Below are 20,526 nucleotides of genomic sequence, written 5' to 3' on the forward strand. Positions count from 1 at the left end.
ATGCCTCAGACAGTAACGAGGATGAAAGAGGAGAATGAATTAACCAAAATAAGTGTCTTCAGACAGTAACTGGAAACAATGTAACAAGGGTCATTGATCTCAGACCGTATAAGCATCAGTACCATTGGGTGTAGAAAGTTTCAATGGACTCTGACAATAAATAAATCAATGGCCCCAGGTTGTAAGGGACATCAGTGGCTCCTCACATCATAAACATCATTGGTCCCAGGCTGCAACCGGACATGAATGGCCATTGACAGTAGTGCCTGACTATAACCAATATCAGTGGACCGAGACAGCCTAAGCATCATCGGCCCTAAGTAGTACAGACAGTGATGGCCTCAAACAGTAATGACAATCAGTGACCCCAGTAGTAAAAATCAATGATGGGAAACAATATTAAACATTAATGATAACAGACAAAATGCACATCAATTGAACCTGACTGTAATAAGCATCAGTGTCCAGGGAAGTCCTGGCATCAACTTCTACAGACTGGCATGTTTATTGATGGCACCAGACAATATATTTATCAGTGGCCCCAGGCAGTTATATACATCAGTGGAACTAGGTAGTACAGAGGAGTAATGGGACCAGGTGTAATGAACATCCCAGACAGTAACCAGTATCAATGGCCTCAGTCAGTAGCAAGGGTCAATGGCCCCAGGCAGTAATTAAGATCAAACCTGTGAGAACTGACTTGCAGGCTTAAATGCAGTGCCTTCTGAGAATTAGTCAAGCATTGTGGCTCACCAGTCACACTGTCCCCTGCCATGAGGGAGTGCCTGCCCTGGCCTGAGCAACACTGCACTCTAGCCCAAGTGCAGATGGCAGGCCATACCACCACCCTTCTCCTGCCCTAGCCTCAGGCATTAGTAGGCTTCGACTCCTCAAAGTAGCCTTAGATTGACAGGAATCAAGTCTGACCCACTCCAACTTCAATGCATCATGTCCACTCCAAGTGCTACCCATTCTGTACTCATTCAGGCCAAGTGTCATTTGGTGTGTCAGAGCACCACTGAAGCTTCTGCAGGCTGGACTTTAGTCCCATAACACTAACGGTAAAGTAGGGGTACTGCAAAAATCTGTAACAACAGAGGGAAGCAGTAATAAAGGACAACAGATTGCAGTCTCAAGTAATAAGCAATTCCAAGTAAATACTTGAGAGGAGGTGAATGACACTTATGGAAATCTGCCCCCTAAAGCTGGATCTGGTGAACTGCAAAAGACAGATCTTTGACTGTGCTCCATTGAGCAGGAATGTGCTTTTATTTTATATTTTTATATTCTGGGTTGTTTGCATTTACAATATTCTTACAGTTTATTCTCATGTTAGTAAATCAGGTGACTTATTTCTAATAGTAAGACAATGGAAACGGTTTTCTTTTTTTTAACGTAGCACATTCTTCTATCTTTCGGCTAAATCAAATGGGCGTCTATTGCAACTAAAGATGGAAAAAACTCAAAAGAAAGGTGTTCTTACTCACCTTTTGTGGTTCATCAGAAGTTCTCTGTGTAACTCTTGGTGACTCTTTGATGCTTTAACAGGGTTTATGAGTTTCTTGGGCTTGATCAGCTCACCGTTTCCTTCCAAGTAGTCAGGATGTGACATGATGTCCCCAATGTCAGGCGGCTCCCTCGGAAGCCCTGAATACATGGAAGCTGAAACGATGAACATGGACAAGGTGAGTAGACCCTTTTAATTTGCATCCGTAGCACAGCACAATGTACATAATATTCTGCCAAATAGAAAGCATTGCCATCAAAGAACTGAGGTTTATGTGAATTTCGAAACATTTACGTATAGAGGCAATAAATATTTGGAAACCGAGTAACATAATTTAGTAATGCCATTGAGGGATTCCAGTGAAATCATAGCATAGTCTCTACCCGGCCTTACAATACAGCCAGGTGGAGAACATGTTAGTGTATGGCCGGCCAAACTGTCATGCGCACTTATGGTGCAGCAACCCCTCCTCCTCCCGGTGAGGACAGACAAGCCCCGCCTCCCCCTAACCTGGCTCAGGCTCCGTACAAAAAATAAAATGATAATAACGCTATTAACGTTGCATTATTATCATTGTATTTTTCCTTTGAACTCAGTGGGGTGATGCTCCTCCGTCTTAGTGGAGGAGCCACCGCTGGCCTATTGGTGGATGTATTTTGAAGAAACCATTTTTTTTCAAGCTCAATAGCCCAAAATATACATTTGATATAAACAATACTCACAGGCTGATTAACAAAGGTAAACATGCACTTTAAAAAAAAAATTATATATAAAAAAAATTGGCCTCATTTATAAAGAAGTGGATAATCTTTAAACAGATCAGCGGTTTATTCTTGGTTCCCTGGAGGAGGGTACCTGTACAGTCTGATTAATTGGACACATCCGGGGACCCGTCAAAACCAGCTGCAAACATCCTAGGGAAGGTATTCAGAGGAGAGGAATGACAACCTCCTCTAGATCGTGCCCCTTCCTCTAATCTCACTTATTTCATAATCATTGGACTTATAAGTATTGTGATTTTTCAGGATATTGTATTATCAAGATTATTCACCCACCCACCCAGGCCCCCCACATTCTGATTCTTTTCCTCGAGGAACCAGCAATATCCAATATATGAATTTGTTTCACCGAAGCAACCCAGTCTAGTATTACTGGGGGTTGAGAGGAAATCCTTTTTAAGCAAATTTCCCTCCTTGCAAGAAGAATTAACAGAAATAGCAGAGATGCTTGAAAGTTAGATAATAAACTTCTTCCATGGGATGTACTCTGTAATACCACGACTCAAAGACTCTTAGGATTTAAGTTTTATCAGCTATCCAGTTGGGCTTTTAAGTTGGGTAAGGAGGGAAAGATAAATGAAGAACATGAGAATATCCTACGAGCCCCCCTCCATTCTTGTGAAGAGGTTTCCAAATGATATTGGCTTATGGTTAAGGGGGAGCCACCACTAGTACCCATGGAGGAGTCCTGGAGAAGAGTCCTGCCTTCGTTCAATGTAACACACTTATGGCAAGTATCGATGCACTCTTTATGGAATGTGGCTAAAGCTGCTTATCTCAGGAGAAATGATATGTTTACACTCCATATGGCATACTGGACCCCGAAGAAACGTTAAAAATTGGAGCGTGAAGGGCGGAAGGTCTGCCTGAAGTGTGCCTTGGGTGATGCAGATGACTTGCACATGTTCTGGCAGTGTTCTCCTATCCAGGGCTTCTGGCACAATGTTGTTAAGACTGTTTTCGGAGGTCTTGGGGCGAGAGATTAAGGTAAGCCTGATTTTGGTCATTTTGGGGGTCCTGCCAGAGGAGAGTGCCAGCCATAAGCTTTCTACCTTTCCAGCATCACTGCTATTTCGGTTAAACTTACACTTTTGTGTAAGTTTATGATTGTTGGCTATTCACAAATTGTATAATTACACAAACGTGTAAGTTTACCTTCATAAATGAGGCCCAGAATGGGTAACTTGCATAATACAGTCCTAAATTGCCATCTCAACATTCTGGTGATATTTACTAACCACTTGGTCTCAGTAGACCACATTGCAGTTTAAGTATTTTCGTGGTTGCAATGTAAAAACGTACTGAAATTTACAACAAGCTGTATAACCCATAATTTGCACCGCTATCATCCATTCCTCATTATCTCACACAACTCACTGATGATATCTCAAATTACATTATTGACAAAATTCCTGCCGACAACAATCAATCAAAAGACTTTATTTCGATCTCTGCAGATCATAAAAGTACACCATAGAAAAAGAAAGTTACAAACACACAATACAAATGAGACATTTCAATATAAACAGTCACAATCTATTTACAATCACAGTAAGACAGTTCAGCCAAAGTGCATTGGTGTTTTTGCAAAAGGGAAAAAGTTCCATATAGTAGCAACATAATTGTAAAAATTACATCATTATTTACAATTACAAACTTCATAGGTTTGCCTAAGAGAAACGGTTATATATGCTAAAACTACATTTGGAAGAGTATTACAAATTTTAAAATGTAAAAATCTGAGTGCTAATAAAATAAGACACGACCCACAGTAGAAAACGAAAAAACACTTAATAACTTTAAGGGACATCATAATATACTACATCATAAAGAGCTAGACCCTTAAAACTTTCAGAAGAATACTTAGTGCGCCTGATCCATGCAGCCATTTGAAACTTTGCTATACAAAACACAATCAAACGCATTGTGATTGTCTTCAATATTCTATAGGCCTCCTTGTGTCTCCTTACCAGGTTTCTACAGAGGGGGGCAATCCATTTAAGTCTGGATCAGGAGTATAGGGGGCAGAAGAATAGAATATGTTCAGGTGACTCGGCCATCCCTTGACAGCAGGGGCAACATTCTTCAATACTCTGCCGTACTTTACTCCAATTTCTTCTGAAGGGATTAAGGGGTAGACACCATACCTTATCTGTAGGTATAGTTTCATTGCTAGAGGAGGTTCGATTTCATCCAGTGTGGGCACAAATAGCACAGCCTGTTTGAAATTCATAAAATTAAAGGAAAGTGATCCCTTGCAATTCATTATCAGGCCAGTTTCGAGAAATCCCCAATACACAGCTTTAAGACTAGATTTATTTGTCTGACTCAAGGTTTCTGGGTCACTCCAATGGGCAGCCAGTCCTAACTTACCCAACATATTCTTGACTGTGAGCATCCAGGGGATCCTGTCCACACAGGATACAGTCATTAGTTGCCGAAGCCCTACCCTATAATGGGCGAGAGCTAGAGTGGTCCACAACCGGTGCCAGAAAATTAGTATCCGCAGACCAATTTTGTGTGACACCCTCTTCTGGCCAAGATCTAAATAGCGAGGACTAATCGGAGTAGACACTGGAAGGTTCACTAAAGATCTAAAAAACTGATGTTCAGTGATTAGAAAGTTATTACAGTTGGAACAACCCCAGAGCTCTGCGTCATATAGGATCGCACCTAGGGCTTTAGTGTTTTAAATTTCTAATGCTGGAGCCATCTTTCTAGATAAAAGTTCTCTTTTGAATTTTTCCGAATGCTTGCCATTTGTTATGTCTGGGTTAACTGTGCTTTGACCAATTATGGGACCCAACTGATATTCTGGGTGAGTTTGATACCCAGGTAGTCAAACTCTTTCACTAATTCTAGTGATTCACCGCCCACATACAATTGTTTTATTACATTTGGTCTTCAGATTGGATGAAAAGAGCATACATTTTGTTTTGCAGCTATTTAGCTCCAGCCCCCGTCCCGAACAGATTTCCTGGAAATCATCCAGCAGCTGCTGGAACCCCTGCAGTGTCTTGGATATGAGCAGAGTATCATCCGCGAAAAGGAGAGCAGAAGCCCATTGCCCTTGAGAGAGCGCAATTTGAATGAAAAGTATATAGTAGCCATATTTAGACTTATATGTTATAAACGTAGGAATGAAACACACATCGTAATGAAAAGTTGGCAACTGCAGCATAAGAGCCAACGAATGTGATAACTGTTATAGGAAATGTAAATGTATTCGCATGATGAAATGCATTAAGTTTAGAAACCCCGTATACATGAAGGGCAATGGTATAGAAATGTGTATAAATGCTTATGAAATGTAGAGCGTGCACAGGAGAATTCGTGTACGTGTGTAACTTTAAATGTGTAACTTTACATTGAGAGAAGCGGCGAGGAAATAACGTGGAAAGACGTAAACGTGGATAAATGTATAAGAGAACTCACATAAAGATGTAACCAAGGAAAATGCATAAGTTATGTTCTATGTAGTCGTATTCAATATATTTCATATATTTGATGTAGAATGTTTAAGTATAACTAGGGCTTTGCTAAAAATACGAATAGAAATGTATGCCAAAGGTTATGCTGTGTAAAGGTTTTTGTAGGAATATTGGGAGAGTTTAGGTCATTTGTGTTTCTAACCTGACTGACCAAGAGTTCAAAGGAGCATAGTCACATGAGATGTAATTTAGTGGTCTTGTGAAGGAGGTATATGTTGATGTGGACATGAGAGCCGAGAAGTCTAGCACTTGTTAGATTTAAGGTGACAATGCCGGACGGAGCTTATTGCTCGAACGTGAGGAGAGACACTTTTTAGGTGGACTATGTTTTGTCAAGACCATTCACAGGACCTAGCAGGGTCAAGTTAAGAGATATGGAGTTAAGGCCTTGTCTAAGTTTCTATGTTATATGATCTGAAAGAATCAATAAATGTCGACGATGAAATGATGAAGATGACATCGAAAGGAGAAGGGTCAACTTAACGAGCGACGTAAGGAATGGACTAATGGAAGAAGCAAGAAGTTGACATCATCGGGGGAAGTCCGTGGTGGGCGTCAAGGGGCGTTCCACTCACACGGTGATTGTGTATTTTAGGGACAGCACCCCGGGGAGGAGGTAGCAATTGGCAAGCAGGAGAGGGCAATCAGAGAAGGGCGAATTGCTCAGAGCAAGGGCGAGGGTAGATGCCTTGAACAGATGCGCTGAGACATCATAGCGCAAGGGAGCAGTAGGCCGAGGACCCTTAGAGAGCAGATGGGTAGGCAGATAGGGTACTGCTTCTGAAACTTAAGATTTCCTTTAGAGGCTAAAGAGAGTTTGACTTCTTAGGGAGACAAACTGCTGACACCTTTTTAGGGAAGAACTTGCGAAGTAGGGTTGTCACATAGCATAGAGTAGGGACAGATTAACTTGATGATTGTTTTTGTCTTACTGCAGATGACGCAGAAGAAACCACTTCACACCGAAGCTTAAAGCAACTGAGATTTTAACTGATTTTGTATTTTGTATACTTTGAGATTTATCCTGAGTGGATTGTATCGCATTCAAATTAATCTTTATATAAACTCTTGAAACTATCATCAGTTGTAAGTGGTTCTTCAGAGTGGCGTCAGTTAATGGGGTTTGTCTAACCAATGTGAGGGTGGTCCTTTCCTCAATGACAGATAATAGCGGTCCAAAACAGACGAATGGGATTCTTTATTAAATTTATCATAATCATAAATTGATATCAAAATCCCGTTCCCCGCAGTTGGTAGCAGAGTTTGATGGTTATCTTCTTGAGGAAGACGACCTAGGCCAGGTTAGTTTACCCCAAGGTCCCTAGTCATCGTCGACCAGAAGAAGAATCGCAGCCGAAGACGGTGCTGACGGTGCGTCGAGAGAAAAGCAGCAGAATCGGTCGAGAGTGAGTATAAGGGTCATGCGTTGTAAGATTGCGGGTTTTTATGTTGTTCCTGTGTTGTAATGTCAAGCGGAGTTGAATGCCTGTAGTGTGATTGAGGGAAGGTTGTGAGCGCGCGCAACTGGATGAAATCTTATGTCCAGAGGACTTAAGTGGTTCGGGTGTATCGAACACCTAGAGTAATTTGTCTACCATTGAAAGGGGGTCATGAGGTACCATTGATTTCCCGACAGACCGATGATAGGGGGAGCGTATGTGTGAGTGAATGAGTAGCGAACGCTGGTCGTACGTCTACTGTGCGTAAGTAACCTATCAGTTGAGGCAAGTGTCCGACCGTAAGAGGAAAGACGCTGTGCCAGTTGAGGTAGCAATTACAGTTAGACTGTGGCCGTACAGTCAGAGAAAAGTGATCGCTTGGACGGAAGTAGTCATTTTTCAATGTATGAATGAAAACGCATGTGAAATCGTGAGACGAGTTAAGAAACGAGGGAAGCTGCTGAAGAAGATACAAGTGACGTCAGCATAGAACCGTGCTGGGATAGGCTGATTAGCGAGAGTCGCACAGGGATTGGTGGTTGTTATTAAGGCAAATAAGTAAGATCAAAATGAAGTGTTTTAAGGGTTTAGGGAAAATCTTTAAAAAGAAAAGGAGAAATTTACATGCCGGAGAAGAAGCTCCACCAGAAGGCACACCAGCATATCATATGGCAGTAAATGTAGGCTTACATTCAATACTGTGGATTTCTGAGTGGCATAGGCTAACTGAAGGGCAAAAAGAGCTGGCGTTTCCAAGATTCGGAACGTTTAAATTAGAAGTGTTGAACCAACTGAAGGCGACGATGCTTTCAATGAGACCTCTACCGAGGCCAACACAATTTGAAGCTCTTGGTGTGTGGTTTAGAACAGCACACGAAAGGGGCGTAAAGAGGCGACAAGAAAGAGTGAGAAGATCGGTAAAGGCAATGCAGGATGCTAAATGGGACGATGAAGCCAAGAAATGGAGGGTGCAAAAGATAGAAGCAGATAAATTGTTCACCATGATAGAGGCTACGGGAGAAAAGAAACCTCTAGAACCGGAAGATGAGGAAAGCGAGTCGGAGGAGGAACTGCTAGAGAGGCTATTGACAGACAGACCACCTCCATACAGTGGGGAACTTGCGAGTCCCATATTACCGCAAGTAGACGGAACTAGGTGGGGAGAGTATAAGTCGATCCCAGTATCAGAGTGGGACGCTACTAAGACCGTAGAGATACCCCAAACTAGTCCAGAACAGAGAGTAGTGGGAAGACTTGTGGTCCAGAACGTGCCAGAGACGCAATGCGCTAGGTCATACCAGATGCCGGACGCTTTACAGGTTCCGGTCACCATAGGTCCTATTGTGTCAATCTATAACCCGGAAGGGGTCCAGCAGGATGAACAGGCACGGTGGGATAATGAAAGGGCAGAAGAGGACAATAGGAATGCCACAATGAATTCCCACAGGCAGATACGAGCACCAATAAGTCGGAGTACCCCATTTGATTCCGCAACGGGTCCCAGAGTAGAACAGAGAGGTCGAAGAGGGTCAATGGATTTGAGGGGTCCTAAACCGAAAACCTATAAGGAATTAAGGGAATACCTGAGAGAATGGGACGCTGCCGAAGAAGTGCGGAATAGAAGTCTAGAAACGGGATCCGAGTGGAGAGAGCAGGATAACAAGATTCTCTCTCATTGTGGAGCGGGTGAAAGCAGCCCCGAGTGGGAGAGAGGAAGTCAAGAAAGCAGAAGAGATACCTATCCTACTGAGAGCAGCAATAGGCAAATGTGCGAAGACAGAAGTGCAGGGTGTGGCGAAGTGCCTCGTGTCACCTTTAGTGAAGGGGAACATAGGACACAGGAGTACAGGAATACCTTCAGGTGCACACACCATGCCCCAGGTGAGAATGCAAGACATTGGAGTCACGGAAATATGGAGAGTCGCGAAGCATCTCGACATACATCCGGAGATAGTGGTCAGAGTCACGAAAACATAGGAAGTCGCGAAACGTCTCGCCATTCTTCCGGTGATCACGAAAGAGATCACGGGAACATGGAGGGCCGTGACGGACCCTATCGTCTATTAAGTGACACCAGACAAAAAACAAGTTATAATGGGTTAGAATCGAACGGTGGATCCTATCTCACATCTGGAGAAACCGAGCCTAGAAGACGGAATGTAGGGTTGGGGGACGGAGCGTTATTCCACCATACCCCACGTAGAGATGGAAAGGCTTGGGATCTCGAAGGGTGGGAACGAAGAGAAGGAAGCAGAGCTCCTCATAACTCACCTGTGCTCAGGCGTAGGGCGCGTAGTGGAGGTGAGAGGGATATGAGAGAAGAACATAGAACTGAGATGCTGAAAGCTGAAATAAAAGCGAAACGGCTTGATGTGATGAGTTTGAAGGCAGATCTGGATGAATTGATTGATGGTACAGTGCAACTAGAGAGATTAAACTCATATACACCAGCTGAGATACTGTTTCTATCCAAGGATATTACTCGAAGAGCGAGGTCAGTTCATGAGAACTTATCTAATTTAGCAAACAGGTACATGGTAGACCTGTCACGAACTAAGGCTTTACAGAGTAACCACAGGCTAACTTGCACAGATCAGGATTTGGATGATCGCAGAACGATCGCGCTGAAAGTACACATAAGGGAATTGATCGTAAGTATCAGAATATGGAGAGATCTAGATAGATGGGAGGAAAGATGGTCCAGAAAGGGCTCCGTTAGACGGAGTGTACTTGAGGGTTCCCAGGACACAGATTTGATGCGAATGGAAGCCTTCCCGTTGCGAGAAATCGCGAATGGAAGCTACGTTCATGTGCCCTGGAGTAGGGGGGATTTGGCGGCATTCACCAATTCCTTCCCAAAGCTTAGGGATAACCCTGTTGAGTGGTACAAGCAGGTAGAAAGATTCGTGAAGATCTCGAAGGTACTGTGGATCGATTTGAACACACTGTTCGACATCGTAGTACCCGGAGACCTATGGACAGCGTGCAAGCTTAGTGTTGATTGGCCCACTTGTGAGCCAACGAGAGAAGCCAGGACGAATGGTCCATCTCATAGAGTCATGGAAAAGTACGAGAGGGTAATAACGTGGCTAAAAGAGAAAGTGCCGGTACAAGACATAGACTGGGTAAAGATAGATCGGACTACCCAAGAGCCGAAAGAGACAGTGCATGAGTTTTACGAGAGGTTGCTGAAAGCATTCAAGCAATACAGCGGGTTAGATGTGATGGATCCCAAGGACATAGGACAGTTTGTTTCAAAGTTTGTCTTAGGATTAAGACCAGAAATATGCCTAATGATCCAACAGCATCTGATCTGTTGGCAGAACAAACCTTTAGACGAGATTCTGAGGTATGCAAGGTATTGTAGTGACGAGATAGACTCGAAGGCGAAGAAGCTTAAAGAAAAGCTAATGTTAGTGCAAATGCAAGCTGCTGGAAAGGATAAACAACGACAGCAGGGAACAGGGACGCAGGCAAAGAAACAGACTAATCAGAGCAGAGATGAGGAAGAAAGACCGAGACCGAGAATGGATATCGAGACGCTGAAAAAGAAGACGAGATGCCATCAGTGTAACGAGGTGGGACACTGGCGACGCGAGTGTCCTTACAACGTTGAGGCAGGGGAATTAGAGCAGGAGGAGGAAGAGGTTCAGAACAACGTGGTTAAGGGAGCCACAGTCCCGAAGGGCAAGTTTGTCAAAGGGGGGACTCAGACTCCTCGAGCCCCGTTTCCTCAACCACCTCGCATCACGAACGGAGGAAAAACCTACAGACAGATGCCATTGTTTGTAGGGGGAGAGAAATGTTACTACGTTGATCCTCTTACAGGGCAACGGGCTAGTAGGGACGAAGACTGTACTCTAGGAGCCGCCTTGGAAGTAGATCAGAGAGGACCATACGTAGAGGCTGAAATAGCGGGATGTCCTACAACCTTTTTGGTGGATACAGGGGCCACTCGATCTACGTTGAGATCTGCGGTAGTTCCGGGTCTGCCAATGTCAGGAGAAACGGTACAGGTGGTAGGAGTTGCGAACAAAAGGATGACAAATCCCTTGACCGAACCAGTGTCGGTGAGGATAGGGAATTACAGTGACGAACATCAGTTCGTGATCTGTGATTCTAGTCCTGTGTGCTTATTAGGGAGAGATTTGCTGTGCAAATTGAATTGCACGATACATTGCACACCAGAAGGAGTAGAAGTGCAGACCAATGATGAGGACGCTGATTTTAAAGTTGTAAATTCAAGGGAATGCGTGGAACTTTATCCTACCTTAACAGTGGAGGAGCTTCCACAAGATTTGAGGGAGAAAGTCTCAGCTGAGGTATGGGATTTTACTGGAGAAGAAATAGGCTTGATCAAAGGAGTGGAACCAGTAAAGATCTTGGTAAGACCCCATGCTGAGTATCCAAGAACACCACAGTATAAGCTAACACCGGAGACGATTGCAGGAATAAAGCCCGTGATCGAATCCATGATTAAGCAGGGAATACTAAAGGAGATCGTGGGAAGTCCATGTAACTCCCCGATCATGGGTTTGCAGAAACCTAGTGGAAAATACAGAATAGTACAGGATCTTCGGAAGATTAATAACATTGTTGTCTCATGTTGTCCAGTGGTACCGAATCCATCAGTGATATTGTTTCAGATACCGTTCCAAGCTGAATGGTTCACAGTGATAGATTTGTGTCAGGCTTTCTTTTCGATACCGTTAGATGAAGAGAGCCAATATCTTTTCGCTTTCAAACTGGAAGATCGCGTTTTAACATGGTGTCGTATCCCTCAGGGGTATACAGAGAGCCCATCGATCTTTAACCAGTTATTGAAACGAAATCTTGAGAGTCTAGTACTGCCCAAGAATTCAGTTCTGGTCCAGTACATAGACGACCTCCTTGTTGCGTCAGAAACTGAGGAAGCTTGCAGAGAAGACACCATCACCTTGTTAAATCACTTGGCCGAGAACGGACACAAGGTGTCTCCAAGTAAGTTGCAATATTGTAAGACTGAGGTGCAATACTTGGGCCACAGGATTGAGAAGGGAAAGCGGAAGGTGTCTCCAGACAGAATTGAGGCGATTATGAAAATGAACGCGCCTACAACACAAAGAGAAGTCAGGATGTTTTTAGGCATGGTTGGTTATTGTCGACAGTGGATAGCAAACTTTTCACTGAAGGCCAAACCTTTATTACAACTGACGCACAAAGGAGTAAGTGATCCGGTACCATGGGACAAAGATTGTTTGATGGCATTTTTGCAGCTGAGGGAGGACTTATGTCGTGCCCCGGCTTTAGGAATGCCAGATTACACTAAACCTTTTTTGCTTTACTGCTGCGAGAGAGAGGGATGCGCTTTAGCGGTATTAGCACAGGTCCATGGAGATGCGCGCAGGCCAGTGGCGTACTTTTCGGCTACATTAGATCCAGTAGCCGCAGCGTTGCCCGGATGTCTCAAATCCGTAGCTGCAACGGGTGTCAGCATTGAAAGATCTGAGAGCGTAGTTATGGGTCATCCGTTAGAGGTGTATGTACCACATTCTGTAGAACTGTTAATGACCAGGACTAAGACTCAGCATCTGACGAATAGCAGGCTCACACGCTACGAGCAGGTCATACTGGCTGCCGAGAATGTGACCCTAAAGAGATGCTCTGTCTTGAATCCTGCAACTTTGATGCCACTTCCGAATGAAGTGGAAGATGAAAACTGTACAGAACATGACTGCCTCGATGTGACTGAACTATGTACCAAACCGAGACCTGATATCGTAGATGAGCCATTGACCGACCCAGACGAAATTTTCTTCGTTGATGGTTCATGCGTAAGAAACGATGTCGGTCAGCTGAGAGCAGCTTATGCAGTATGCACGATTACCAGAGTTATAGAAGCCGCTTGCCTGGAAGGAGTACACTCCGCACAGGTAGCTGAAATTGTGGCTTTGACTCGTGCTTGCTTAGCAGGCGAAAGACTTCGAGTCACTATATACACCGATAGTCAGTATGGATTTGGCGTAGTTCATGATTACGGGCAGTTGTGGTCTCAAAGAGGTTACATGACCTCCTCGGGTTCTCCGATTAGGAATGGAGAATTCGTGAAACTTTTGTTAGAGGCTTTGCAAAAACCAATGGCCATAGCCGTGGTCAAATGTGTAGCTCATACAAAGAATACGGATTTTGTATCATTAGGAAATAAATATGCCGATGAGGTAGCGCGTTACTGCGCAGAGCAGGGATATTCTCACACTGATGCAAAAGTGGGGGGAATCCAGGAAATGACTGAATTGACCATGTTACTAGATACCGTAGATACATGGGACGAATTGAAAGCAGTACAGGAAAATGCACCAGATGAGGAGAAAAAGGGCTGGGAGACAGCTGGGTGCGAGAAGAGTGAAATGAATTTCTGGGTGTCTGCCGACGGAAGGGCAGTATTACCAAATGAACTCATTAGTCCAATGGCAAGAAAATTGCATGGATCAGCTCACATAGGAAGAGATGCTATGGTGAGAGTATTCAGACAAACGTGGTTTAACCCTAAATTTAGAGTAGCGGCAGAAGCAGTGTGTCAGCGATGTACGATCTGTCAGCAACTAAATGTGGGTAAGAGAACGCCAGTTACCTTGAGTCACATAGGAAGGTCTGGGGGGCCTTTCAATAGGATGCAGATTGACTTCATAGAAATGCCTCCATGCAACAGACTTAGATATGTGCTAGTGATTGTTTGCATATTTTCTAGATGGGTTGAGGCTTACCCTACACGTAGGTGCGATACACTTACAGTAGCAAAGCTGTTACTTAGAGAGTTGATACCGAGGTTTGGGGTGCCATCCTCTTTGGAATCGGACAGAGGAACTCATTTCAATAGCGAAGTGGTGAAGATGCTGTGTTCAGCTTTAAACATCGATCAGAAGTTACACTGCAGCTATCGACCGGAAGCTTCAGGGATCGTAGAGCAAATTAACAGTACTATCAAGTCCAGACTGGCTAAAGTTTGTTCATCGACATCCCTGAGTTGGCCAGACGCACTTCCAGTGGTTCTTATGAGCATACGTAGCACACCTGATAGAAGAACAGGCCTCTCTCCACATGAAGTGTTAATGGGGAGAGCTATGAGGTTGCCATCGGTTCCGACTGCAGCGCTAGTGAACATCACAGACGATTTGATTTTGGACTACTGCAAGGGACTATCTGATGCCGTAAATTCTGTGTCCCTCCAGGTCCAGGCTGCAGAGGTTCCATCAATACAAGACTTGTGCCATGACCTGAGTCCAGGAGACTGGGTCCTGGTGAAGAAACACGTCAGGAAGAACTGCTTAGACGTGCGTTGGCGAGGACCGTTTCAAGTCATACTTGTAACGAATACCGCAGTAAAGTGTGGAGGGCTGCCAAACTGGATACATGCCTCACACACCAGAAGAGTACCAACACCTCCAGATGACACAGCTCCTCTCTCGGATGAGAATCCGGCGGGAAGCGGAGAAGCCATAGAGGGGGAAAGCCAAGCTGTGGAGGTGAGCGAAGAAACTGAAACTGTGTTGGAACAGGGCGACGAAGGTCGGGACACTAGCGAGACCGAAGTCGTCTCAGGAGAAGACAGTAACTGGGAGACCGAATCAGAAACTGAACAAGCTGAGAGTGACCAGGAGACGGGTCCTGTAACAAGGCTCGGAAAGACGGGAAGCGGCAAAGCCGTTTGGCCGGAGAGGAGGAAAAGGCCAAATTCGGAAGGAAAGAACGAAAGAACTCTTGCTCCGATCGCTGAAGAATCGGATCAGGAGGAAGAAACGGCAGATTCAGGAATTGAGAGTCCACGAAGATCAAGAAGGGTACGTGTGCCCTGCAGAAGGTACGCCACCCCAGAGTGGACTTATCTAGCAGATGTATTGGGGACAGAAATCTGGGAGAGTGAAGAGTGTGAAGGTAACCACTCTCGATCCAGTCGTGACAGTGGAGATATGGATGGTGGCGCCTGGGCTTGAGACCGAGGGGTTACTGACTTTCACACTTCCCCGACCCCCACGTTTGAGTAAAATTCAAGATTTGGTGTTAAAAAGACTACAATTTCCAACAGCTGGTCAGCAAATGACAGAGGAAGAAGAAAAAGTTATTCGTTTTGAACTGTTAATTATTGTTGTGAAAGCTGCAGGTCCGACAATAATTGTTGATGCATAAAAGACTTTTGTACGTATGTTGTAAAGAAGAAGATAACCTAGCGCCGAGTGGAAAGAAGAATAAAATTAGGGATTACATTTAGAGGACGGAGAAGGGCTAGGGTTGTCTGCTGCTGAGAAGAGAAAAGACATTGTGGTGAAAAAGATACCTGTTGATAACAAGCACTTTAAAGACTGTGAAAGCAAACAAGTAATCAAAGACTGGAAAGAGAACTTTTGCTAAAGAAGCGAGGTACGCTGTTTTGATAACATGGAGAACGGCAACCCAAACAGGAAAGCTAGATGTATAGTAGGTACACTTATAGCAATAGTGATATTTCTCATAATCATAGTAGTAACGATATCTTACATGACAGGCCATGCAAACGATAAAAGAATAGCGAATGTAAAAATTGTAACGACTTTGAAACCTGCTCTTATGGGAAAGAAGGAGGAGAGCAATGTTGTACGTGAAAAGGCGTTACTTGCAGATGAAGCTCGTAGATTGCATATAGACGAGTCACAGGGAAACTTTAGGTCAAATGCGTATGCCAAGTTATTGTATGAATATATCGATGCCATGGAGGCCAAAGATTGCTACGTTTGTATGCAATTGCCGGCTTCTGTAGACGAAGGCATTAGGTATCACCATCTCCCATTGACTTATGGGATCACATGTAGTTTACTGCTTAGTATATTTTATGGTAGAGAAGGATTTGAGTACTACTTTTCGAATTATGATTCGGTACTGCCTGAAGTTCCGAATTATAAACAGATGAATAAGTGGGACTATTACAAAAAGGAGGATAGACTAGCTAAATTCTTTCTTCCTTGGGATACGTTAGATACATCATATGCACGTAGAAATAATCTGACTTGCAAAGTATCAGAAGTAGAGAAAAGGTTTATAGCACAAGTAGATGATCGATGCAGACGGCAGAAGATTCTAAAGATGTCAGGACAATGGAAAATAGACTGGACGGAAGAAGAGAAGGCACATAAAAAGAAAGGTAGTAATGGTCCAATAGCATTGGATAGAACGCAGAAAGGAAAGTTATGTTTAACTCGAAGCAAAACGTATTATGAGAGTGAATTTGTAGGTGAAGTTAGTTGTGAGCACTCTTTTAGGTTAGAGTACTACACAAAGGATTTTATGAAAGGGATGCAAGCTATTCCGAATGTGTATTTTGTATGTGGGAGAAACGCCTATGTAAAACTTCCAGATAATTGGTATGGTTCGTGTTACTTGGCAATTGTCTTCCCCAAAATATATCATGCAAAGGATTTGGCGATCATAGAAGGAAAGGCTTCGAGGAGAACGAAAAGGGAAGTAGGAGATGCAGAAATAGTAGGAGATGTATTTGGAGCAATGTTTCCATTGTTAGGTTTGATTCTTAACGATGTTAAGATTAGAAGGTTAGCGACAGTCGTGGATAGATTGTCTGCTAGCACTGCAAGATCTTTAATGTTAGTAGAAGGTGAGATGCAGTCGATTAGAGCAATGGTATTACAAAACAGACTTGCTTTAGATGTAATATTAGCAAAGGAAGGCGGTGTTTGTAAGGCTTTGAAAGTTCAGGAATGTTGTACTTATATTCCTGACAATTCAAAACCACTTGAGAAGGTTATCAGAAACATTACACAGATTCATCAAGAAATTGAAGATTTATCAAAAATAAATGTTTGGGAAAAAGTAGGAAATGGAGTAGGCAAGGTTGGAAGTTGGTTTGCTAATATAGGCAAGGGTATAGTCTGGTACATTTTAAAGCCTGTATTAATAGTAGTAATTTGCATAATTATATTATTAGGATTAGTAAAATTGTATAAATGGTATAGGTCGAACAAGTTACAAAGATCGATGAGAGACCAAGAAAGGAGATTAGCTGTTTTACAAGATCAACAGTATAAAAGTCTGAGAACGCTTGAATCGATAAAAAGAGGAACTGATGTAACTAGTTCGGTATAAGTGATGTATTCAAATTGCTTTTAGTGATGACTCCTAAAAGTCATCAAAGGGGGGAACTGAGAGAGCGCAATTTGAATGAAAAGTATATAGTAGCCATATTTAGACTTATATGTTATAAACGTAGGAATGAAACACACATCGTAATGAAAAGTTGGCAACTGCAGCATAAGAGCCAACGAATGTGATAACTGTTATAGGAAATGTAAATGTATTCGCATGATGAAATGCATTAAGTTTAGAAACCCCGTATACATGAAGGGCAATGGTATAGAAATGTGTATAAATGCTTATGAAATGTAGAGCGTGCACAGGAGAATTCGTGTACGTGTGTAACTTTAAATGTGTAACTTTACATTGAGAGAAGCGGCGAGGAAATAACGTGGAAAGACGTAAACGTGGATAAATGTATAAGAGAACTCACATAAAGATGTAACCAAGGAAAATGCATAAGTTATGTTCTATGTAGTCGTATTCAATATATTTCATATATTTGATGTAGAATGTTTAAGTATAACTAGGGCTTTGCTAAAAATACGAATAGAAATGTATGCCAAAGGTTATGCTGTGTAAAGGTTTTTGTAGGAATATTGGGAGAGTTTAGGTCATTTGTGTTTCTAACCTGACTGACCAAGAGTTCAAAGGAGCATAGTCACATGAGATGTAATTTAGTGGTCTTGTGAAGGAGGTATATGTTGATGTGGACATGAGAGCCGAGAAGTCTAGCACTTGTTAGATTTAAGGTGACAATGCCGGACGGAGCTTATTGCTCGAACGTGAGGAGAGACACTTTTTAGGTGGACTATGTTTTGTCAAGACCATTCACAGGACCTAGCAGGGTCAAGTTAAGAGATATGGAGTTAAGGCCTTGTCTAAGTTTCTATGTTATATGATCTGAAAGAATCAATAAATGTCGACGATGAAATGATGAAGATGACATCGAAAGGAGAAGGGTCAACTTAACGAGCGACGTAAGGAATGGACTAATGGAAGAAGCAAGAAGTTGACATCATCGGGGGAAGTCCGTGGTGGGCGTCAAGGGGCGTTCCACTCACACGGTGATTGTGTATTTTAGGGACAGCACCCCGGGGAGGAGGTAGCAATTGGCAAGCAGGAGAGGGCAATCAGAGAAGGGCGAATTGCTCAGAGCAAGGGCGAGGGTAGATGCCTTGAACAGATGCGCTGAGACATCATAGCGCAAGGGAGCAGTAGGCCGAGGACCCTTAGAGAGCAGATGGGTAGGCAGATAGGGTACTGCTTCTGAAACTTAAGATTTCCTTTAGAGGCTAAAGAGAGTTTGACTTCTTAGGGAGACAAACTGCTGACACCTTTTTAGGGAAGAACTTGCGAAGTAGGGTTGTCACATAGCATAGAGTAGGGACAGATTAACTTGATGATTGTTTTTGTCTTACTGCAGATGACGCAGAAGAAACCACTTCACACCGAAGCTTAAAGCAACTGAGATTTTAACTGATTTTGTATTTTGTATACTTTGAGATTTATCCTGAGTGGATTGTATCGCATTCAAATTAATCTTTATATAAACTCTTGAAACTATCATCAGTTGTAAGTGGTTCTTCAGAGTGGCGTCAGTTAATGGGGTTTGTCTAACCAATGTGAGGGTGGTCCTTTCCTCAATGACAGATAATAGCGGTCCAAAACAGACGAATGGGATTCTTTATTAAATTTATCATAATCATAAATTGATATCAAAATCCCGTTCCCCGCACCCTCTTATTTTTGGAGCATTACTACCATCCCTGCTCAAACATCCAATGACATTGTTGATAAAGAGGGTAAACAGGGTGGGTGCCAATACACACCCCTGCCTAACTCCCCTGTCAATGTGAATCACTTCTATTAGGGCCCCATTTTCATCCCAGCTTACTTGTGCCTGAGTGTTCGCATGGAGTCTCTTTAGAATGTTAAGAAGAGTGGTTGGCATTCCATTGTTTTCTAAGGCTTCCCACAGTATTGCTCTTGGTAATATATCAAAAGCGGTGCATAAATCCACAAAGGCAACATATAGTTTGCCCTTGCGAATAGTGACTTGCCTTCAGAAAATGCACATAAAGCTGACATTTCAAATTGCAGCATTGATCATATCACTGATGAATAAGGACCACATAAGATGCAAAGCCTGTCCATAAAAATATAGCACCAGAATTGGTAAAAGGCCACACTAAATAACTGCCATAAGGAAAGCCTCTTTTTACATAACCACCCGCCAATTTTTGGACTCATGTTACTGGTTTTTCAACTCTGTTGCACTGGGCCCCTGATAACCAGACCCAGAGCATGTGCTTTGACCCCTAAAGATGTGTACTATTGCCTAAACTCTGATTGGCAAATGTAACTTACTTCTAAGTCCCAAGCATATGGTGCCTCGTGTGACGGGGCCTGTAAATTAAATGACACTAGTGGATTGCAGCAGTTAATGTGCCACTGCTAAAGTTACCATATAAAAAATTATTCTAGATCTGCCACTGCAGCCTAACATGGCAGTTATAAAACCATGATTCTAAACTGTTAAAATCACGATTTTAACAAGCCTAAACCTTTTTTTAATACTTATAAATCACCCCTAAGGTAGGCACTAAATACCCATAGGGCAAGGCGCATGCTATTTAAAAAATAGGACATGTGTTCTTACGATTTACATATCCTTGCAGTGAAAAATCTTCAGAGTAATTTCTCACTGCAGCAATGCTGGCTCTCCCATAGAAAAGCACTGGGTTACTTTATAACACCCTAAAATGCATTACTTCAGTTTGAGAATAGCTAGAACCATGATTGAGGGACTCAAATGAATAGGAATTAAAACTCCAATATGATGGTCGTCTGATTTTACATTACTATTTTTAAAATGCCACTTTTAGAAAGTTGGCCTTTTCATGTCTAAAACCTCTAATAGCTTTTTCAGAGTTAATTCCCAACTGTAACCTGGCAGCCTGTTGGGAATGTTGAATGGCTCTCAGGAAATAGAACAACTGGGACTGTGCCAAGAAAGGGGCATACCTTGACACAGCAGATGCCACTCAGACCTAGGCCTGCCATTGTCCAAGTAATCAGTGTGGGACCAAACCTAGTGGTGGGAAAACCTGTTCCAGATCTGGTTTGCAGGGGGGATACTAATTTCCAGAGACAAGGCTCAGGGGAGTGCCTAGAGCACTGGCAAAGAGGAGAAAGATTATGCTATGTTGGAT

At 43.1% G+C, this 20,526-nt stretch overlaps 1 protein-coding gene across 2 annotated transcripts in view; it reads right to left on the reverse strand.

The window, feature by feature from the left end:
- Window positions 1–20,526, reverse strand: part of FAM107A (family with sequence similarity 107 member A) — an 850,316-nt gene that overhangs the window by 103,376 nt on the left and 726,414 nt on the right. For both annotated transcript variants that reach the window (XM_086939064.1, XM_086939063.1), the window contains one exon: window positions 1,488–1,662. In XM_086939064.1, coding sequence (XP_086795190.1) covers window positions 1,488–1,662 — 175 coding nt within the window. The remainder of the gene's footprint in view (window positions 1–1,487; window positions 1,663–20,526) is intronic.

The sequence above is a fragment of the Lissotriton vulgaris genome, chromosome 9 (genome assembly GCF_964263255.1).
Source record: "Lissotriton vulgaris chromosome 9, aLisVul1.2, whole genome shotgun sequence".
NCBI classification, from domain to species: Eukaryota; Metazoa; Chordata; class Amphibia; order Caudata; family Salamandridae; genus Lissotriton; species Lissotriton vulgaris.